The sequence below is a fragment of the Triticum aestivum genome, chromosome 3D, assembly GCF_018294505.1.
Source record: "Triticum aestivum cultivar Chinese Spring chromosome 3D, IWGSC CS RefSeq v2.1, whole genome shotgun sequence".
NCBI lineage: Eukaryota > Viridiplantae > Streptophyta > Magnoliopsida > Poales > Poaceae > Triticum > Triticum aestivum.
Genome location: NC_057802.1, coordinates 122,187,699 through 122,211,334, shown reverse-complemented (window position 1 = coordinate 122,211,334; position 23,636 = coordinate 122,187,699). Strand labels below are relative to the sequence as shown.

General features: G+C 44.9%; 1 protein-coding gene across 1 annotated transcript; it reads left to right on the top strand.

The window, feature by feature from the left end:
• Positions 1-2,709: 2,709 nt before the first annotated feature.
• On the top strand, positions 2,710-20,390 carry LOC123076188 (serine/threonine-protein kinase RIO1). The gene is made up of 14 exons (XM_044498573.1): positions 2,710-2,936; positions 10,504-10,897; positions 11,305-11,433; positions 12,124-12,216; positions 12,398-12,477; positions 12,642-12,755; positions 13,034-13,070; positions 18,229-18,289; positions 18,469-18,545; positions 18,707-18,790; positions 18,878-18,970; positions 19,047-19,154; positions 19,274-19,348; positions 19,725-20,390. The coding sequence occupies exons 1-14, from the start codon at positions 2,710-2,712 to the stop codon at positions 20,346-20,348; spliced, it is 2,196 nt and encodes a 731-aa protein (XP_044354508.1). The 3' UTR covers positions 20,349-20,390.
• The last annotated feature ends 3,246 nt before the right edge of the window (positions 20,391-23,636 follow it).

The following is a 23,636-nucleotide window of genomic DNA, read 5'->3' as shown; positions in this document are numbered from 1 at the left end:
TGAAAGTACTCTCCATCAAGTATAGGCACTCTACGTCTAAGACTCCCCAACGTAGACTCATCCATCTTCCTCCAAAGGTGTTTAAACCAAAGCAATGGAGACCAAAGCTCTGATACCAATTGAAAGGATCGAGAAGAGGTGTCTAGAGGGGGGGGTGAATAGACTCTTAGCAAGAAAAAGTTGCAGTTTTTAGTTTCTTCAAGTTAAGGTAGAGTTTTAGCACAAGTTTAAACATTCACAATACATATCAAGCAAGCATGACAAGAGTATATGAGCAGCGGAAAGTAAAGCATGCAATTTGCAAGAATGTAAAGGGATGGGATTGGAGTGTGCAAATGCAGTTGGAGACCCGGAGATTTTTGGCGTGGTTCCGATAGGTGGTGCTATCGTACATCCACGTTGATGGAGACTTCAACCCACGAAGGGTAACGGTTGCGCGAGTCCACGGAGGGCTCCACCCATGAAGGGTCCATGAAGAAGCAACCTTGTCTATCCCACCATGGCCATCGCCCACGAAGGACTTGCCTCACTAGGGTAGATCTTCACGAAGTAGGCGATCTCCTTGCCCGTACAAACTCCTTGGTTCAACTTCACAATCTTGACAGAGGCTCCCAAGTGACACCTAACCAATCTAGGAGACACCACTCTCCAAAAGGTAATAGATGGTGTGTTGATGATGAACTCCTTGCTCTTGTGCTTCAAATGATAGTCTCCCCAACACTCAACTCTCTCACACGGATTTGGATTTGGTGGAAAGATGATTTGAGTGGAAAGCAAGTTGGAGAAGGCTAGAGATCAAGATTTATGTGGTTGGAATGAAATATCTTGACCTCAACACATGAGTAGGTGGTTCTCTCTCAGAAAATGTATACTGGAAGTGTAGGCATGTTCTGATGGCTCTCCCCACGAATGAAGAGTGGGTGGAGGGGTATATATAGCCTCCACACAAAATCTAACCGTTACACACAAATCACCAAACTCGGTGGGACCGAATCAGAAAACTCGTTCGGACCGATTTAGTTCATAATGTGACCGTTAGGCATTTCGGTGGGACCGATATGATCAACTCGGTGGGACCGATGTGCTAGGGTTAGGGTAAAACCTCATCTCGGTTTGACCGATTGCATAAACTCGGTGGGACCGATTTTGGTAATAGGCTAACCAAAGAGTTGGTCAGGCAAACTCGGTGAGACCGATTACAAAATTTGGTAGGACCGAATTTATGGCAACAGGAACCAGAGAGTTTGCAAGCCCATCTCGGTGAGACCGGGATCCCATCGGTGAGACCGAATTGATTAGGGTTTCTGGTAGTGGCTATGTCAAATGAACTCGGTGGCGCCGGATAGAAAGTTTCGGTGGGGCCGAGTTTGACTTTTGGTTTGGGACATATGTGGATATGAGAAAGTGGTTGAGGGTTTTGGAGCATATCACTAAGCACTTTGAGCAAGCGAGCCATTAAGCAACACCTCATCCCCTTTTAATAGTATTGGCTTTTCCTATGGACTCAATGTGATCTTGGATCACTAAAATTAAAGTGTAGAGTCTTGAGCTTTTGAGCTTGAGCCAATCCTTTGTCCTTAGCGTCTTGAAGGGGTTCCACATCCTCTTGTCCATGCCACTCCATCTGTTGAACTTGTCTGAAATATACTAGATAAAAACATTAGTCCAACAAGAGATATGTTGTCATTAATTACCAAAACCACCCAGGGAGCACTTGTGCTTTCACATATCGATGTTATTTTGAATTTTAACACACAAGAATAATTACATTCATATTGATTCACTAGATCACCCACAAAAAAATTGATTCACTAAAAAAAGTTGATATAACAAAAGTAAGATATGAGTGTAAATTCTCTATCATATTTTTTGCGAAATAACTCTTGTATATTACTCAAAACTTAGGGATTACAATCAAGTTCACATTACTCCTTTAAAAGGATTTTGAAGTATCCGCCTCAATTGAGGCATCCTCGCTCCCGCTTGGCCTCCACGCTGTCTGACCGACGCGCGCCTCGCGTCGTTGCCTGCGTGGCAGCTTTACCCCCATCCGATATCGTCGGGGTGTTCTTCACCATGCCAACCACCTCGAGGGTCCATGATGTGCGGTCCATGGGTGCCTCGGAGCCACCTTTTTGTAGTGTTTTTCGTTGCACCTGCATGTGCCACTTCGTGCATTGGTCGGAGTGACCCTCGCCACGACTTATTCAGTTGTTGGCCTGTGCTGGGTCGGATTGTGCCGGGTACCTCTCGTGCGATGTTGCTGGGTTGGTGGAGTGTCATTGCTTTCTGGGTCCAGTTTGCTGGCCACTTTTGTTGTGTTGTGAGTGACCGGTTAGGAGGCCCTTGGGGATGCTACTTCTTAGTTTGTTCGGCTCGGCGTCGTAGTGCTCCGTTCATCCAGTTTGGTGTTGCCTGTGTTGGCATGCGCTAATGTAAATAAAATGTTTGTCATGGCAAATATAACATTTGAAGTTGCTAATGATACATTTTTTTACGATTTAGCCACTCTTTATGTGTTGTCGGTGGCCTGTTAGGAGGTCCTTGGGGCAGCTGCTTCTCGGTTAGTTCGGGTTGACGTTCTGGTGCTCGGTTCGTCCGGTTTGGTGTCACCTGAGTCGACATGTGTCGATGTGATCGAAATTGTTTGTCACGACAAATATATCGCTTGAAGCTACTAATGGTATATTTTTTGTGGATTATAACCTCATGAATTTTCATGAGAGATACCTGAAACTCAGAAGGGAAGAAATAGATAGGTATGCAGCCATTGAGGAGAGGAAATTAAAGGACCCCTTCAGCATCAAGAAATGCATCAAAGCACTTGAAAGGTTGGAGGATCTTTCGATGGCAGATATGCTAAAAGCAGCGGACATCTTCACCGCCAACAAGGAGAACAGGGAAGTATTTCTATCATTTTCAAGTAACGAATTACGGTTAGGTTGGTTGACTGGAAAAATTCGGAATACCTAATCAAATGGAACTAGTATTTCGTACTAGGGGAGGGCTAGCTTAAAACTAAGATATATTTTGTGCATGTGCATTTATGGACACATGGATACGATCCTTGGCGCAGGTAACTTGTAATAGGATGTGATATATTTTGTACATGTGCATATCTAGACACATGGTTATGATGCACTTGTCATAGTTAACTTGTAGTAGGTTGTGCATGTGCATTACTGGGCACATGATTATGGAAGTGTCAAACTCATTTGAATTTTAATGCAATGTTAAATGGCTCTTAAAGCAATGTCTTTTTGCAGTTTTTGACTAAAGTAGTCATATGCTTATTGATGTCTACTACGAAACCTTCTTCTTGTAGACGTTGTTGGGCCTCCAAGTGCAGAGGTTTGTAGAACAGCAACAAATTTCCCTCAAGTGGATGACCTAAGGTTTATCAATCCGTGGGAGGCGTAGGATGAAGATGGTCTCTCTCAAGCAACCCTGCAACCAAATAACAAAGAGTCTCTTGTGTCCCCAACACACCCGATACAATGGTAAATTGTATAGGTGCACTAGTTCGGCGAAGAGATGGTGATACAAGTGCAATATGGATGGTAGATATAGGTTTTTGTAATCTGAAATTATAAAAACAGCAAGATAACTAATGATAAAAGTGAGCGTAAACGGTATTGCAATGATAGGAAACAAGGCCTAGGGTTCATACTTTCACTAGTGCAAGTTCTCTCAACAATAATAACATAATTGGATCATATAACTATCCCTGAACATGCAACAAAGAGTCACTCCAAAGTCACTAATAGCGGAGAACAAACGAAGAGATTATGATAGGGTACGAAACCACCTCAAAGTTATTCTTTCGGATCAATCTATCATAGATTCGTACTAGAATAACACCTTAAGACACAAATCAACCAAAACCCTAATGTCACCTAGATACTCCAATGTCACCTCAAGTATCCATGGGTATGATTATACGATATGCATCACACAATCTCAGATTCATCTATTCAAACCAACACAAAGAACTTCAAAGAGTGCCCCAAAGTTTCTACCGGGGAGTCAAGACGAAAACGTGTGCCAACCCCTATGCATAGGTTCATGGGCGGAACCCGCAAGTTGATCACCAAAACATACATCAAGTGGATCAATAGAATAACCCATTGTCACCACGGTTATCCCACGCAAGACATACATCAAGTGTTCTCAAATCATTAAAGACTCAATCCGATAAGATAACCTCAAAGGGAAAACTCAATCCATTACAAGAGAGTAGAGGGGGAGAAACATCATAAGATCCAACTATAATAGCAAAGCTCGCGATACATCAAGATCGTATCACCTCAAGAACACGAGAGAGAGAGAGAGATCAAACACATAGCTACTGGTACATACCCTCAGCCCCGAGGGTGAACTACTCCCTCCTCGTCATAGAGAGCGCCGGGATGATGAAGATGGCCACCGGTGAGGGTTCCCCCCTCCGGCAGGGTGCCGGAACAGGGTCCCGATTGGTTTTTGGTGGCTACAGAGGCTTGCGGCGGCGGAACTCCCGATCTATTCTGTTCCCCGAAGGTTTTAGGGTATATGGATATATATAGGCGGAAGAAATACGTCAGGGGAGCCACGAGGGGCCCACGAGGGTGGAGGGCGCGCCCCCTGCCTCATGCCCTCCTCGTTGATTCCCTAACGTGCACTCCAAGTCCCCTGGATTGCTTCCGTTCCAAAAATAACTTTCCCGAAGGTTTCATTCCGTTTGATATTCCTTTTCTGCGAAACACTGAAACAAGGGAAAAAACAGAAACTGGCACTGGGCTCTGGGTCAATAGGTTAGTCCCAAAAAATAATATAAAAGTGCATAGTAAAGCCCATTAAACATCCAAGATGGATAATATAATAGCATGAATACTTCATAAATTATAGATACGTTGCAGACGTATCACTTATCTTCTAGCAATGTAATCTGCCCATATGGAGTACAGTACAACCAAATAGTTACATAACATAAGGGAAAATTACACAATACATATGCTTATCTTCTAGCAATGTAATCTGCCCACATTTGCATTGCCATGGCATCTCGCATCTCATTTCCAGCTTGTCTCAAGTTGTTAAATACAATCACATCTTTTTTGTATTTGACATCTCCATCTGGTACATCCTTCATATTGCTTTCATTAACATCCATTGTAGCTCTATCTAGCAGTGTCATATCTCAATTATGTAGCCTTATGAAATTGTCAATACACAACACACTACAACAGTATTAACTTGTGTGTCAATATCAAACATTGTAGCTGCCTTTAGTATGGGATACCTTGCTTTCAGTATGCCAATAATTCTTTCGACATGATTTCTTAGTTGAGCATGTCGAAGGTTAAATAACCCCTTGTAGCACTGTGGCCTTTGCTGAACTCTTCCTTGTTCTTGTAAATGGTATCTAGTTCCTCGGTATGGAGCAATGAATTGGGGTGTATTTGCATAACTCGCATCTACAAGATAAAATTTTCCAGGCGGTACATTGAATCCATGGTCCAGTGCATCTTTCAAAACCCTTGCATCAAATGTAGATCCCTCCCATCCAGCATGTACATGCACAAACTTCATGTCAAAGTCACATGCAACCATTACATTTTGTGAAAGACCTTGTTTTCTATTTCTGTATGGGTCTTGTTGCCCAGGAGGAATAGTCATGGGAAAGTGAGTACCATCAATAGCTCCAATACAATTCTGCAGATTTAATTCTATAATTAGATATATAAATATAAGCTAGATTTGCTCAATACCAGTTCACCATGATAGGGCTTGAAAACATTACCTTAAAGTATGAAAACTTTTGTTGCCTTAATATGGGATGCTGGTGTACAGAAGGTTGTATGTAGTTGCATGTGAGTCGAGTAATCGCGTTGAGCACGGCGTGGAAATAAGTACTAATTGAATCTGCACCGTGCTGGAATCTATCTTGCAATGTTCTGTTGGTTGCGTTCTCTGATACTGCATACAAAAATATAGCTACTTGCTCTTGCACAGAGATATACCTTGCATCCTAGAGAAGGTGCTTTTCACACAGTTTTTGTACTAAAGCTTGAAAGATTGATCTCTCCATATGAAACTGCCATTCACATAGAACCTCGTGGCCGGTAAGAGCTTCATGCACATAAGTAGCTCCATTCAGGATGGATGTATGTATTGCTCTCCTCTCAGATGATTGGGATGAGCTACCTTGTAATGTAGGGAGTATGAAATGTACAAAATCATCTTCGTTTCTTGACCGCCGGCTGTAGTTTGGATCCATTCAGCTTCAGGAATGAATGAATTTTGAGGTTAGAGGAACAAATGGATTGCCGCTACAAGACTGAACTATGAGTTCCTAGAGAAGTTCTTACAGGGGAGGAGAAGAAATGACAAGAACAAGTTGTTGGCAGTGCATTGTATGTGCTTATATAGCAAGAGAAAGAAGAAGCAACAGCTAGAGAAATCGACGGCAAGAATACAATGCCCAGGCACATAACGGCTAGTTCTATTTCCTAGAGAAGTGTGCAGATTCCAAAACTTTTTTCCTTTATTCAGAACACCCCATAGATTCCCATTCCTCTTTCTGGAAGCTTGCAGGTTTCACTTTGCACTCCATCCCATACCTATGCGTTTTTCTTTTCCTCTGTTTTCTGAACCCACGTCCCGAACAGGGCCTGATTGTTTGGTTTTTCAGTTTGCATATATGAATACACCATTCCGTCTATATATTCTCGCCTGAGGGCGGTGGCCCTGTTACATCCCATAGGTCGCATGAACCGAAAGAATGCACTGTTTCTCCTTAGTGCATAAGATGATGCGTGTGGTATTATTTTTCCTTTTCTCTTCTTACCATGCAACATCATGTCGTTGTTGTGTCATTGTATGCATAATTTAAACGACTCAATAAAAGCTTTTTTAGTCTTTTAGTTACTGATTTTGTTGTTGGTGGATTTCACTCCACCCGTGTGGTTGGGAGCTAGTAATTCGTTGGGTCTACAACGATTTTGGATGGGCTCCTAATGAGCTTATTTTCACTATTTTTTTGTAGTTTTCTGATAATTCTAAATACATGTTTGAAATTTTGGGGTCAGTAATTGGGTCGGTGGGGGTGGTAGTCATGTTCTATTTCTTTGTGTGCGGATACATGTTTTTCTGTGTTGTTTTTGCTATCTTTGTGTTTGCCTTCGGTATGCCATGGTTTGTGTTGCACGACTCTGTATTTTGGCCCCGTGGCTATTCCAAGGCCCGTGTGTTTCTGGTCCCACGGGTTAGTGTTTCATGCTGTTGTTATCTCGCCCCCTCTCTCGCGATTGGTTTGCACTATTCATGAGGTGGCACCTAGCGCTTGTATGTCCTATTCTTGCTCCCGCTGTATATTCTTCATGTTCGCCATTTCACACCACATGCCACAGGCTACGCATGCTAGGTGCTTCTTGCAACGTGTGGTTGGTTCCTCCAACTTCGTCGGTGGTTTTGCTGCTTGTTGGCGTCATGTTTGCTTCGTCTGTCGCCGTGTCATTTGCTTCTCTAGCTGACTGAGGTTCGGACCTGGTTTTGCTTGCGCCTATTCCCGATCCAATGTTCTTGCTCACCGTTCTTTTCTCCCCCCCCTCGTATCTGTAGCTGCCCGGGGTTCTGCTTTGTTCTTTGGTTGTGCCTATTCTTGACGCTTGCTCTTGACACCGACTAAGGTTTGAGTCTAGTTTCGTCTTGCCTGGTATGTTGTAACCACTCACCGTCCTTTTCCTACTTGCATGTATTTGGAGTTCCCGCTTTGTTGTTCTGTTGTCCCTCTTCTTATCTCTCTATCTCTTCGTTCAAGGTATGTCCCTTCTAGGCCCTGTTGCTCTTGCTCGTCTTCTTCTCGCTTACCATCCTTTACTTTCTTTGCTATGCATATAGGCCTTCGGAGCTGCTGTTTGATATCTCTCTGTGCTTCTTCTTGGCGCGGTGTGTTCCTGCCACAATACATCTCTTCTCCGTCTCTCCACTCTTGTCTTTCCTCCCTCTTTTTTCGGGGTGTCCTTTGTTTGGTTTTGGTTGGTCTTGTTTATTTTTAAAAATATGCATGTGTTTCCCAAACTCGTAGTGGAAGTTGTTCATAAAAATGATCTAAGCAGTGATCTTAGTCTGTTAATAGTAGGATCTGAATAGATACATGTAAGAATTTAGCTTGGGTACAGGACTCTAGGACTCATTTAGGTTGGAATTACACACTCTTCCTCTGCTTGTAAGTGAACTCACCGGTGGGGGCCGCTTCGCTGCCTCGATTTCCATTGCCACGCTGTTCACGTACGATTGTGCGTCCTTTATGTGATATAGCGCAAGGTTCTTGAACTCCAGCAAGACGTTCGCTTCTACCCACACGTCCATCATCACACGCTCAAATTAGTCGAGGGCGGTAGGAAGCCGGAGTCGGCCGAGATCCTCGACCTATTATGAGTATTCCCATGCCGTGAATTGAAAAGATTCACGAATTTGAGAAAATCCGTGAAGTTGAAATAAGTTCATGAAATAAAAAAGTTCATGAATTTGAAAAACAAATGTTCACTATTTGAAAAAGTTCATAAATTTAAAAATTGTTCATTAATTTTAAAAATAGTTTGTGGATTTGAAGAAAAATGTTTACGAATTTGAAAAAAAATGTTTAGAAATTTGAAAAACTATCACAGATTTTTAAAAGTTCACGGGTTCAAAAAATTAAGAAATAAAAAAGTCAAGAATTTCATTTTTTGTGATATTCAATAAAACAAAATTAATGAACAAAAAATAAAAAACTAACCAAACCTAAAAACTAGCAGAAAAAAGTAAAAAAAGAAAAGAGAAAAAAAAACCAGAAGCTTCCCAAAACCGTATCTACGTGGCAAGGTGGCAAGGTGCATGGACCGGCCCACTACAAAACAAACACGCGCATTGTATGCGTTTTGTACAAACAGGCGCGTTAAGCGCCCAATAGGAGATGGCCTAGCTTTTTCGATTGCAAAATAAAAATAAAGACATTGATAAGTGTCACACGTGTGGCACGAAGCAATTTCATCCTGTTGTTTTTTGATGGTAAGTTTAGTTATCTGAAGATGGCAACTTTAGATGTGAAGTATGGCAAATTTCCATTTGGATGGCAAGTTTCAAACTTTTTTAGGGTTTTTTTTTTCTCATATGGCAACTTTAGTGTAAAAACATTAGGACAGTGTTACTTCGTGCACATGTGTGTCATTTATCATTTGGAAAAAATAATGTTGATAAACCCGCGTAAGCGCGGGAGGTATATCTCGCTATAGATGTTTTCATATACATGTTTTGATGTCTTTTTCCATACACATTGTATAATTTTCGTATAAAATAGAAACATTTATTGTACAAACATTTTTCAAATGCGTGACTAACATTTTTGTGTGCATAAAGTGTTTTTTAGAATATATATTAGGGGAACCAACGCGTGTTTGGATGGTTAGGAGGACAGTGGTATCCCAGCCCACCGGAAACTCAAGTCCTGGACTTGACACTAGTGCTCGTATTTTTCTGAGTTTATTTTAGGCCTTCCGGCAATGTGCGTTAAGTGGGAAGAGACGTTCCTTTTGTATGAAGGCATCTGTGATGACTTTAACAATCTCAAGATGATGTGTCGGCTCAGTCAGGTGCTCATAGGAGTACGGTATGCGTGTATGCGTTCTATGGGTGAGTACATATGTGTATGTATGAGCGTCTGTTGTTCGTGTCTGCTACTGTATTAAAAATATATAGTTATATAGAATATTTCGAAATATAAAAAAGTAAAAAAAACATTGCAAAAATGCGAAAAAAGTATGGAAGAAAAAAAAGCGCTGAAGAACTGTGGTCTGCGCTGGGCCGGCCCATTTCTGGCGGCTACGCGAGGCTGCGCTACGTCTTGCCATAAGCGAGACATAGTCGCGCCCCCCGGGAGGCTGTCGACACGTCAGGGACACGGGAGGGCAGCATCCAGTCCAGTAGAAGCCCACCTGCTAACCCTAATTGCCAGTTCAGTTTTTTTTTTCTAACAGAACAGAGCACAAGGGTGTATCGAGCGACCGCACGAGCGCGCCGCCGCCGCCGCCGCCTGTAGTCGCCTCCGCCGCCCCGCCCATCGCCAGCAAGGTAACTTCTTAATCCCTGCTCTCCTCCGGTCATACCGCGCTGTTGCCTCCTGCATGTCGTGCTCCTCCGGTGCGCTCGCCGCTGGGCCCTTGCTTGCTGCTGCGTGTGCTTGCTGACTGCGTGTGTGTGAGCTGGTTGCGGCTTGCTGCTGGGAGCTGGTGGTAGGACCTTTACACAGCATGCAGGGATATCAAAGGTGCAAACATACTAGTAGATCCTAGGGGTCGTGTTAAGCTTGCAGACTTTGGAATGGCTAAACATGTAAGGACTTGAAAAGAGGCTCCCAGCATCTGGTTGGAGACATTTTATTAATTATTTCTACATATACTCGCCGTATTGCTGTTTCTAGAAATTGCCGTATCCCGTGTGCCGGTCCTTGTATCGGTGCTTCATAGGTTTTTGCTGCTCCTGCAGAACCGCACAGTTATGGCCACCGCCGTCGCCAGTCGCCTCAGCGTTGCACGACCCACAAACCTTCGCTCTGCGGCAGGGTGAGTTGGATGGGCGCTTTGCGGATGCCGAAGAGAAACCAGCAGCAGCATCCGAGGAGCCTAGGGAGACAGAGGCAGAGGCAGAGGAGGACGAGGAGTATTGGTCCTACCATGACGTGGGTGAAGCCCTAGACTGGCTTGACACTGCGGAGGGCCCGGATGGCTCGACACGTCTTTCCTCAACATTCTCGGCTGCCGGAAGTGCGGCTGCGGCGCGGAGGCCGAACGCACATGGCGGCATGCTCGCGCGCACACTCCAGCCACTCTCCAACCGCACACAGAAGCTCGCCTCACACGTCCGTGCCGCTCCGTTGGAGGTATGCGGTTTCAACTCCTCACCTTGGATCAGTATACTGATTGGCTTGTGCTATAACATTTATTGGGCTTATGCTATCAAGGACTAGGGTTCAATGGTTCACTATCTTTTGATTAAAGTTGGTTACCTAAAATTACTAAAGAGAACAGTTGCACTTCATATTGGAGCTAGGCCTAGTAGTGTCAGCTAGGGAATTTCCAAGTTTCCAATGTCACTCTGCAAACCACTAACTGAAATAATTAGGCTCAAGTTTTGATGTCTGTTGCAGTATTGATTTTTATGTAACACTGGTGCCTTACCATATGGATATATTTATCTGAACGAACAAAACACCGGTCATGCTTTATTCATCTGGGTGTTGTACCTTTTTTGCTTATTATTTGATGCCGTGAGTTTTGAACCACTCAGGAGTGGGAAGGTAGAATGAACGTGGGGATGTCAAATTCCGTGACAACTGCAATCAGGGACAGCATAAGAGATACTGCAATTGGGAAAACAAGGAACACTGGGAAGGCAGATCGTGCTACAGTTGAACAGGTTTGTACATTTTTTGCTGTTTGGTGATGCTTATTTCATTCCCTGCTTGGAAGTTGAATCCATGCACTTTCATATTCCTTCAGCAATAAGAATCAATCCTGTAGCCTTTCACCCTAATTTGCTTTCTGTCAAGTGGCTGTCTGTTTTAAAAATTTCTCCCCTCATCAAGTATGCAGTTAATCAAAGTTTATTTACTACTTATAAAACGTTTGGTTTGATGTACATGAATAAGAATTCTTATTGAAGACTTAAGTTCCGCTTCATTATCTATTGCCGGTTGTGTAAGTTCGTGAAGCAGAAATTTGTTAGTTTGAAGTTTGAGCATTCCTCTTTTTGGGTGCCTACTGCATTTCTGTTTATGAGTTCTCCTGACTAATTAGGTACCATTGCTTCAATGCTGATAGGCGGGCGGGGGGGGGGCAATTTGTTTAATTAATATTTCTTGTCATTGTGGGCCCTCAAAAGAAATGCCCTCTATTGCACATGTGATTTGATTACTTTATCTGATGATTGCATGATATTTTCAGTTCTTATAGGCAGGGCATACTTGCTCATTCGTCCATCCAGATAAAATTATGAATTTTGATTAACTGGGAAGACAAAAACATGCTTTATCTCTATAGTTTATGTAATGAATGATGTTTTAGTGAAGTTCTTTTTCTGAACATTCGATTTTTTATTTATATGCAGGCTATTGACCCAAGAACCCGCATGGTTTTGTTCAAAATGCTAAACCGTGGTGTTTTTAATAACATAAATGGTTGCATTTCAACCGGAAAAGAGGTAACCTTCAATTTGCAGTGCACATCGTAGCTACAAGGCATCTGCTACTTGCCAATTTCATTGCACCCGCGGATTTACTACTACAAGTTGCATTTTGTATTCATCATTCTAGAAATCTATAATTAGAATAACACACTCAATATTAACTGTGGCAGTTGATTTGTTTTTCTTTCCTTTGTAGGCAAATGTATATCATGCAACAAAGACAGATGGCAGTGAGTTAGCAATCAAAGTCTATAAAACTTCAGTGCTTGTTTTTAAGTAAGATATGGATGTTATACTTGCTTTGTCTTATAATAACTGGATACTCAAAGCTACATCAGAATGCTGTTTATGGCAATTTTGTTGTATCCTTTCAGCACTTCTAAATTGTTTTGATTCAAAAAGGTTCCCGTCTGAACAAAGTACACACTTGCTTGTTGCAGGGATAGAGATCGATACGTTCAAGGAGATTATCGTTTTAGACATGGTTACTGCAAGCATAATCCTCGGAAAATGGTAAAGACTTGGGCTGAAAAGGAAATGCGAAATCTTTTACGGTATGAAATATTCTCATTAAGCGTGCTTTATTCATTTTTTTCATTCCAGTAATTTGGCAAGATGTTTCTCAATGGGATTCTGTTGTTGAATTGGGTTTAACTTTTTGGGGAAAAAGATGATGCATTTGGAAGCATAAGCTGTTGCTATCCTATATTTTGTTCTGTCTCTCTCTAAATTAAATTCCCACCCTTTATAATTGTTATCTTCTTCTACAATACCTCGCAAAATACTTTCAGTCATTGAAGTAGAAAGATTTACACTTCTTTCCCTTGTTCAGAGTTAGAGCAGAAGGAATTCGATGCCCGAAGCCATTTGTAACGAACCCAGGGTTGCTAGGATCGAAACAAGGGTGGATCGGGGGAAATAGATCGAGTTCAGCTTGTTCCTTGAGAAAGAAGAAGGTGAGGAACAGGAGGAGGTGAGATACAGAGAAGGTTAGGTGAGATACAGAGTTCACACAATACACGCATGCCTCTCTCTGCCTACCACGCACACTTAAGTAACCACACACACACAGCTCTGCCCGTGGGCCTACATGTCTGGCGAGTGGGTCCACTCTTTCCTTGTCCACTGCATCATCAGTGGGATGCAGGTGTGACATGCCCCTCTTCTTCAGAGAAAGCCCCGTCTTCCATTTGTGCTTCATCTTCACGCGTTGTCTGGTCTTGACCGGTCATCGTCTCGCGCCAAATACTCGCCGCCGGAAATCGTTGCCGTAGTGTTTCATAGTCCTCCCAGGTTGTGCCCAACGCTGAAGGAGACCAACGAATGCGGACCTGGACCAGCGCTTGATCGCCCTTCTTGACCATCCTGCGCTCCATGATTTCCACTGGCTCGTTGTCGGTGATGGACAAGTCCGGTGGTCGTGGCAGCTCGGAGAACACGGGCGAGTAATTGGGTGTGAAGGGCTTCAGTTGCGAGACGTGGAAGACGTCGTGGATGCGGCTGTCAGTGGGTAGCTCCAGCTTGTACGCGAGCTTGCCGATGCGTGCCAGAATCTTGAAGGGCCCGAAGAATTTGTACGCCAACTTGGCGCACGGTCGATTGACGACAGAGGATTGTGCATATGGCTGTAGTTTGAGCAGCACAGAGTCACCCACCTCGAATTCACGCTCCGTGCGATGGCGGTCAGCTTGCTTCTTGAACCGGTGCTGCGCACGAAGGATCTGTGCTCGTAGACGAGCCGTGTGTGCACCCCAGTCCCAGTGCTCGGCATCGAGGACCGGGGTTGTCTTGTCATCCCAGAGGGCCATGGCGCCGAGGTTGGGTTCCACACCATAGAGCGCCTTGAAGGGGGAAGAATTGATTGACGAATGAAAGGTAGAGTTGTACCAGAACTCCGCCGTTGGAAGCCAGCGACGCCAACGGTGCGGCGCGTCATGGATCGCGCAACGGAGGTACATCTCCATGCATTGGTTGACGCGCTCACTTTGGCCATCGGTCTGGGGATGGTACGCCGTGGAGTACAGCAGTTTGGTGCCCGCCGTGGTGAAGAGCTCTCGCCAGAGCGCGCTGGTGAAGACGCGGTCGTGGTCGGAGACGATAGAGTTGGGGAGGCCGTGGAGCTTGACGACATTGTCCCAAAAGACGCGCGCCACCTGCGCCGCGTTGGACGGATGATGAAGAGGGATGAAGTGTGCGAATTTCGTCAGCCGGTCAACGACCACCATGATCGAGTCATGCCCTTCAGACTTTGGCAACCCCTCAACAAAGTCCATGGTGAGGTCCTGCCATGGCGCCGTGGGAATGGGGAGAGGAGCCAACAGTCCGGCCGGTCGGCGATGCTCATGTTTAGCCTGCTGACAGATTAAGCATTGTTTCACATAGTCCTCCACCTCCCGTTTCATGCCAGTCCAGAGAAATCTCTTCTTCAAGCGCTGGTAAGTTGCTGTGTTGCCTGAATGCCCACCGATTGCGCTGTCGTGCAGCGCACTGATCAGTTTGGTGCGCAAAGCTGTGTTGCTTCCAATCCAAAGGCGATCTTGGCGTCGAATCAGCCCCTTGTGCAGCTCGAACCCTTCCTCGTCGGGACTATGGATGGCGAGCCGCGTTAGTTTCTCCTGAGCATCAGAATCTGTGGCATATGAATTGGCCACTTCCTGTACCCAAGTAGGCTGACACAGCGAGAGCGCGGCCACATCCAGTGCTGCGCCCACCCGTGACAAGGCATCTGCCGCTCCGTTGTCCACTCCACGCCGGTACTGAAACTTAAACTGCAGGCCAACCAACTTGGACATTGCTTTGCGTCGCAAATCTGTCTCGAGCTGTTGATCACCCAAGTGACACAGACTTTTGTGATCAGTGACAATGGTGAACTGGCCGCGTTGCAAATAAGCTCGCCATTTGTCCACTGCCATCATGACGGCCAAAAATTCCTTCTCGTAAGCTGAAAGCTTCTGGTTGCGCACACCTAAGGCCTTACTGAAGTACGCCACCGGGTGTCCTTCTTGCACGAGCACGGCACCGATGCCCGTGTCGCAGGCGTCAGTCTCTATGCTGAACGGTTTGGTGAAGTCTGGCAATGTGAGCATTGGGGCACTGGCCATGGCGCGTTTGAGGAGGTCGAAGGCGGCCTGCGCTTGTTCAGTCCACTGGAATCCTTTCTTCGTCAGCAAATTCGTCAATGGCTTGGCGATGATGCCATACCGGGCTACAAATTTTCTGTAGTAGCCGGTGAGGCCAAGGAACCCACGCAGCTCAGTTGGTGTGGAGGGTGTCGGCCAGTTGAGCATGGCTTGGGTTTTCTCCGCATCTGTTGCCACTCCGGTGCTTGAGATGACGTGACCAAGGTAGTCGATGCTCTCCTGAGCAAACGAGCACTTGGACAGTTTGGCAAAAAGTTGGTGCTCTCGAAGAAGATCAAACACCAGCCGAAGATGCTCCTCGTGCTCCTGTAGTGATTCACTAAACACCAAGATGTCATCGAGAAAAATGATCACAAACTTGCGTACATACTTGGAGAAGATCTGGTTCATGAGGCACTGAAAGGTGGCTGGTGCGTTTGTCAGGCCGAACGGCATGACTCGAAAATGGAAGTGTCCATGGTGAGTCTTGAATGCCGTCTTTTCTTCGTCGCCTTCTCTCATCCGTATTTGGTGGTAGCCAGCCCGTAAATCAAGTTTGGAAAAATACCGGGCGCCAGCAAGTTCATCCAGCAACTCATCTACGATGGGAAGGGGAAAACGATTCTTCACAGTGGTGTCGTTTAGGCGACGATAGTCGACGCAGAAGCGCCATGAGCCATCCTTCTTTTTTACCAAGAGAACCGGGGCTGCGTAAGGGCTCATGCTGTGCGCGATCACCCCGGAGTCAAGCATTTCTCTGACTTGCCGCTCGATCTCATCTTTCTGCAATGGCGAGTATCGGTAGGGTCATATTGCTGGTTGTGCTCCTTCCACCAATGTAATGGCATGATCATATTGACGGTGTGGTGGCAGTTTCTTTGGTTCTCCAAACACGTCGCTGTACTCATTGAGGACCGTCTGAATACCCACTGGCAGCTTGCTAACGGTGTCACTAGAGGGTGGCTGGCGATCAATGAGTGCCATGTACCATATGTCATTTCCTGCTTGCCATTTGTTGAACTGTTCTGGTTCAATTGGCTCCAAGGACTGAACTGCACTCTGTCGGACACCTTGCAGAGTGATTGTGGCGCCTTCATGCTCGAATGTGAGCGTCTTGTTGAGCCAATGGCAGCTCATTGGGCTTAACTGTTCCAACCAGTCCATGCCTAACACGCCGTCGTACGCCCCGAGCGTGAGCTGGCGCATATCCGTAGTGAAGGTGTGCCCCTGCAGCCACCATTTAACTCCGGGCACCAGCTTGTCGCAGACCAGACGCTCACCGTTGGCCACGCGAACGTCCACCGGCGGCAGGGGTGTTGTTGTCGCTGCAATCCTCTCGGCGAAAGATGCCGAGATGAAACTGTGTGTACTGCCGGAGTTGACAAGGAGGAGCATCACTTGATTTCCCACTAGTGCGCGAAGACGGATTGTGCGCGGCGTCTCCGTGCCTGAGACCGCTTGCGTTGACAGGACACAACACTCCTGGTCTGCTGGGGCTGCGCCTTGGTCATCCAAGAGCTCCATGGCCTGAATTGCATCTTCAGTAAGGATCTCGCCGTGCTCACCCATGTGTATTGTCAGCAACTGCGTGGCTTGTTTGCAGCGGTGCTCTCTGGAGTAACGATCGCCGCAACGGAAGCAGAGGCCATGTGCGCGACGGTGATCGCGTAGTTGCCGCTCTCGCGCAAAGTCATCCCCTCCAGCAGCGGCGGGGGCAGCGGCAGGTCGCGGTGTAGCTTGTGGTCGAGGAGGCAGAGCGATGGGGTGCGTTGGTGGGCGCCCCACCGGAAACACGCGCGGTCGCGGACGATGTGCATCTGCTTCTTCTTCCTGAATTCTCGCGAGCACGGAGGCGCGAGTGATGCTCGTGGGTGCTTGGAGTCGTACTGCTGCCCGTAAATCGTCTCGCAGTCCGAGCAGAAATTGGGTGATGAAGAACTTGTTACTGAGCGTGCCGTCAAACTTGGGGAAGTCATGCTTTGGGGGCTTGACGTAGTAGTCATCCGCGTGCAGTGCCTGAGGAAGCCCGCGAGGAGAAGCTGGTGGCGGCATCTGGCCTGCCCCGGTGATGGTGACCACGGGGCGTTGCGGGATGAGGGGCGGGCCGTCATTGACGAGACGTGCGACCGGCCCCTGAACTCCGGAGGACACTTGTGGAGCGCCTCCCCTGGTCATGAACTGGTGCTGGTGAGAGGAGGCGGCCGCCTGCTGCTTGTCGGGGTCGGGGCGCTGCTGGCGCACCTCATCGACGTCTGCTTGCGTCAGGTCCATCTGGCGGCGGAGGTGCGTGAGGTCGCTCGAGACCTGCTCGTTGAAGGCGAGCTGCGCCTCCACATGCTTGGCGGCGGTGATCTGGCTCGCCTCGAACCGCGTCAAGAGCGATTCCAATAACGATTTGATCTCTCCCGAGGTTTCCGACATGGCTACGAGGATGTGGCGGGTTTGAGCAGAAGGTTTGGATGGCGGCGCCGTCGCCCTCCCTCCAAATCGGTCCAACCCCGCTGGGGATTTTGGGCAAACTCACTGGAGTGAATTGGCACCCACAGCGGTGGATGTTACGGTCCGATCGAGAGGATGTGAGCACGAACTGGCGGAAAAAAATTGGGGGAAAAAAGGGAAGTGGCTCTGATTACCTTTGTAACGAACCCAGGGTTGCTAGGATCGAAACAAGGGTGGATCGGGGGAAATAGATCGAGTTCAGCTTGTTCCTTGAGAAAGAAGAAGGTGAGGAACAGGAGAAGGAGGTGAGATACAGAGAAGGTTAGGTGAGATACAGAGTTCACACAATACACGCATGCCTCTCTCTGCCTACCACGCACACTTAAGTAACCACACACACACAGCTCTGCCCGTGGGCCTACATGTCTGGCGAGTGGGTCCACTCTTTCCTTGTCCACTGCATCATCAGTGGGATGCAGGTGTGACACCATTGCTCTTGAGGCTTCATGTTTTGGTGATGGAATTTATAGGTAAAACTTGTGGTGACATTTGCTTATTCAATGCCTATCAACATTTTCCTATAAACATGGTATCATATCATGACCTAATAATTGTTCAAAACATACGCCTCGTAGCAGAACATCCCACAGAACAGTACTTTCATAGGTATTATCATTTCGTCTAATAAATTGAGTTGGTTCTCCTTCAGGAAAAGGAGGTTGGGCTGCTCCTCGACTTAAGGATGCTGCTTTGTCGGATGACAAGTTGCGTGAAACTTACTTTGAGGTACATGGCGTATGCAAAGATTAACTACCAGTTGAAATGTCAGCTGAATATGGTCTTTACCTATAGAAGAATGAATAAGGAACCACATAGTATCCAAACATTAGATTTTGGGTACTCTTATGGTAACATTTTCCAATATACTTACTGCAGCTTATTTTCAGATTGTTACAACAATGCGGACACTTTACCAAAAGTGCAAGCTTGTCCACGGTGATTTGAGTGAATACAACATTCTTTATTTTGAGGTAGTTGAGCACTTTTGATTAAGCCTTCTTAACCTCTTTCATTTCCCAGTCAACCAGATTCCTCATTCTTATTTGCTTGTTGTGCAGGGGCACTTGTACATCATTGATGTTTCACAGTCTGTCGACCTTGACCATCCTTCAGCTTTGGATTTCCTGAAGGAAGATTGCTTGCATGTTAATGTGAGTAGAATTAAACTAAAATTGACCAGACATGGATAACTCGTGGTATTTAATGCGCGTGCAATGCTGTTTTCAGGATTTCTTTAAAAAACAAGGCGTTGCTGTCATGACAGTAACAGAGCTATTTAATTTCGTTGTGGATCAAAATATCGCTGATGAAGATGTTGATGATTACCTGGAGAAGGCATGCCCTTATTTTACTTTGAGTAGTTACAATGCTTTGTAATCATCGATTTTTGTGTGATACTATGCTTATCCTTGGGCAGACGATCCGATGGGTTAACAAAATTGTGGTTACAACAGGTTCAGCAGAAGATTCTGGAAAATGGAGATACAGCTGCAGATGATGATGCAATTGCTCCGACTGTCTTGGTGCAGGTAGGAATATGATTATTGTTATTACTATGCATTTGTGCAGCTTTGCCAGAAATGTCATTTACAACAGTGAGCATCTTCACTTCTTCAGTGAGAGATCCTAGTCTGAGGCATACATTTATTTACTGCATATATCTGTTACTCGTCAATCATCTCTATTTTATACTATGTTTTAATTCATGGTATTGCCATTACCTTTGTGGGAACTGTTTTATCTCATCTACATAGTTTATTATATTGATTCCAATTAGTCTTGTCTCCCAGATCTCTTACACGAGTTTGTAACTATTTTGTGTTTATTTTGTTTCTTTGTATGTTTGTGCTGCATGTTATCCAGTTCACTTACTGATAATATTATCTGCTTTGCTCTTTTTGATAGACGTTGGATTATGTGAAGCAATGTGAGGCAGAGATTGTCAGCATGTCCATGATGCAACGTCCCTCTATCGGTTATGAGCCAACAGCAGATAAGCTTTATGACCAGCCACTGTTAGGATTTGTGCGGACTATAAATGAGCATACCGAAAACCAGGAAGCACAATCGGCACAAAATACACCGGAAGAACCCTTGGACCTGCAAACTAAGTGCTGCTCCTTGGAGAACAAGGAGGAAGATGAATCGGGTGACAGTGAATCTTGCTCTAGTTCCGACGAAGACGGTTCGTGGCACGAGTCCACAAAGATGGGGCCCGAGGAAAGGAAGGCTTATCGCAAGGAAAACAAGAAGAAAGTGAAGGAAGAGAAGAGGGAAACTCGCAAGACGAAGATCCCCAAGGCTGATAAGAAGAAGAGGAAGAAAATGGCGAAAGCTAAGTGCAAGCTAAGTACAGCGACGTGTTTGGAGAACCAAAGAAACTGCCACCACACCGTCAATATGATCATGCCATTACATTGGTCTGCAATATTCAGATTCGTATGTATTTTGCAAACTTCTATGTCTCCCTCCTTGACTAGATCGCGGATGGAATTGAAGCGTCTCTTGATGTGCTTGATTTTTTTGTGAAATCTGGATTTCTTCGCCAAGGCTATTGCTCCAGTATTGTCACAAAAGATTTTCATTGGACCCGATGCACTAGGTATTACACCTAGATCGGATATGAACTCCTTTATCCAGACTCCTTCATTTGCTGCTTCCGAAGCAGCTATGTACTCCGCTTCACACGTAGATCCCGCCACGACGCTCTGATTGGAACTGCACCAACTGACAGCTCCACCATTCAATATAAATACGTATCTGGTTTGCGACTTAGAGTCATCTGGATCAGTGTCAAAGCTTGCATCGACATAACCATTTACGACGAACTCTTTGTCACCTCCATAAATAAGAAACATATCCTTAGTCCTTTTCAGGTATTTCAGGATGTTCTTGACTGTTGTCCAGTGATCCACTCCCGGATTACTTTGGTACCTCCCTGCTAAACTAATAGCAAGGCACAGATCAGGTCTGGTACACAGCATTGCATACATGATAGAACCTATGGCTGAGGCATAGGGAATGACTTTCATTTTCTCTCTATCTTCTGCAGTGGTCAGGCATTGAGTCTAACTCAACTTCACACCTTGTAACACAGGCAAGAACCCTTTCTTTGACTGATCCATTTTGAACTTTTTTAAAACTTTATCAAGGTATGTGCTTTGTGAAAGTCCAATTAAGCGTTGCTACCTCTTGAGCATGCGTTGGTTTTCCCTTGAAGAGGAAAGGGTGTTGCAGCAAAGTAGCATAAGTATTTCCCTCAATTTTGAGAACCATGGTATCAATCTAGTAGGAGACAACGCTCAAGTCACCTAGTACCTGCACAAACAATCAAGAACCTTGCAACCAACGCGATAAAGGGGTTGTCAATCCCTTCACGGTCACTCGCAAAAGTGAGATCTAATAAAGATAGTAAAGTAAATATTTTTGGTATTTTTGTTGTATAGATTGGAAAGTAAAGATTGCAAAATAAAAAGAACGGCGACAGAAATTGGCAAGTTGACAGGAAACTAATATGATGTAAAATAGACCCGGGGGCCATAGGTTTCACTAGTGGCTTCTCTCAAGATAGCATGTATTACGGTGGGTGAACAAATTACTGCCGATCAATTGATAGAAAAGCGCATAGTTATGAGAATATCTAGGCAATGATCATGAATATAGGCATCACGTCCGTGTCAAGTAGACCGAAACGATTCTGCATCTACTACTATTACTCCACACATCGACCGTTATCCAGCATGCATCTAGAGTATTAAGTTCATAAGAACAGAGTAACACATTAAGCAAGATGACATGATGTAGAGGGATAAACTCAAACAATATGATATAAACCCAATCTTTTTATCCTCGATGGCAACAATACAATACGTGCCTTGCTGCCCCTACTATCACTAGGAAAGGACACCGCAAGATTGAACCCAAAGCTAAGCACTTCTCCCATTGCAAGAAAGATCAATCTAGTAGGCTAAACTAAATCGATAATTCGAAGAGACTTGCAAAGATATCAAATCATGCATATAAGAATTCAGAGATGAACCAAATAATATTCATAGATAATCTTGTTCATAAATCCACAATTCATCGGATCTCGGCAAACGCACCGCAAAAGAGTATTACATCGAATAGATCTCCAAGAACATCGAGGAGAACTTTGTATTGAGAATCAAAGAGAAAGAAGAAGCCGCCTAGCTAATAACTATGGACCCGAAGGTCTGTGGTGAACTATTCGCGCTTCATCGGAGAGGCTATGGTGTTGATGTAGAAGCCCTCCGTGATCGATTCCCCCTCCGGCAGATCACCGGAAAAGGCCCCAAGATGGGATCTCACGGGTACAGAAGGTTGCGGCGGTGGAAAAGTGGTTTCGTGGCTCCCCCTGATGTTTTTAGGGTATAAGAGTATATATAGGCGAAAGAAGTACGTCGGTGGAGCTATGAGGGGCCCACGAGGGTGGGGGCGCGCCCTCCTGCCTCGTGGCCGCCTCATGGCGTTCCAGACTTCAACTCCCAGTCTTCTGGTTTGCTTTCGGTCCAAAAAAGATCATCACGAAGGTTTTATTCCGTTTGGTATTCCTTTTCTGCAAAACTCTAAAATAGGCACAAAAAAACAGAAACTGGCACTGGGCCTTCGGTTAATAGGTTAGTCCCAAAAATAATATAAAAGAGCTATTAAAGCCCATTAAACATCCAAAACAGATAATATAATAGCATGGAACAATCAAAAATTATAGATACGTTGGAGACGTATCAAGCGTCTTGATCTATCTCTATAGATCTTGATGCGTCTTGATCTATCTCTATAGATCTTGATGCCCAATATATAAACAGCTTCACCGAGGTCTTTCATTGAAAAATTCTTATTCAAGTATCCTTTTATGCTATCCAGAAATTCTGTATTATTTCCAGTCAAAAATATGTCATCCACATCTAATATTAGAAATGCTACAGAGCTCCCACTCACTTTTTTGTAAATACAGACTTCTCCAAAAGTCTGTATAAAACCATATGCTTTGATCACACTATCACTACAACAAAATTGAGATACTGTGACGTAAATCCTTGTGACGGTGGTGGACAACGTCACAAAAATAACTAATGTGTGATGTTTTCATAGGTGGCGTCATTGATTACCGCAAATCGGTGACGATGGACGTCATTGAACCGCCTCGGCCATTGAGCGCAACTAGCTGTCAATTTTTATGACATTTTGGTAAATTTCATGATGAGCCTATTAGAGTCATCAAATATTACGAATGTGCGACAATCATTTTTTGGCATGTAACGTCTAGCAATGGGACCTGCCATAGATGGTTCATGGGTTATTGAGCAATGGGACCCACACTCAATGTTGGCATCGGGACCCACCATAGTTTTTTCAAAGGCTGTTGAGCATTGTAATATTTTTGTTCTGTTTCATATAAATAGGTAGTGGCTCAGTAAATACTTATTGTGAGTTGATGTTTTGTTCTATTTCAAATCTTAAAAATAGAAATAAGGAAATACGAGAGTGGATAGGAACAGTTTGGCACATGGAGTTCGACTTCCCCGACCACGATGGTCTCCACTTACGGCCTTGACAATAGGCTAAAGTTCCGATGCTGACTTGTCTTGTGCTAAAATACGCTATGTATCATGTTCTTGAGACTAGCAGCAGGTTAGTATCTTACGGTTGCCTGTGTGACTCGATCTGGAAAAACTAAAAGATGCAGTGCCTTTTATTTTTGTGGGGGACTTAAGAGATGTAAGTACTGGAAATAGCGACCTTTTTTTTTTTTGAAACTGCGACCTTTTGTTTTTTGATAAATTGGAAATAGCGATC

Bases quoted from the DNA above. Each gene is read 5' to 3' on its own strand.
- LOC123076188 (XM_044498573.1), top strand. From the start codon at position 2,710: ATGAATTTTCATGAGAGATACCTGAAACTCAGAAGGGAAGAAATAGAT. The intron at 2,937-10,503 runs GTTAGGTTGGTT...CTGCTCCTGCAG, and splicing joins TTTTCAAGTAACGAATTACG to AACCGCACAGTTATGGCCAC. The intron at 10,898-11,304 runs GTATGCGGTTTC...TGAACCACTCAG, and splicing joins TCCGTGCCGCTCCGTTGGAG to GAGTGGGAAGGTAGAATGAA.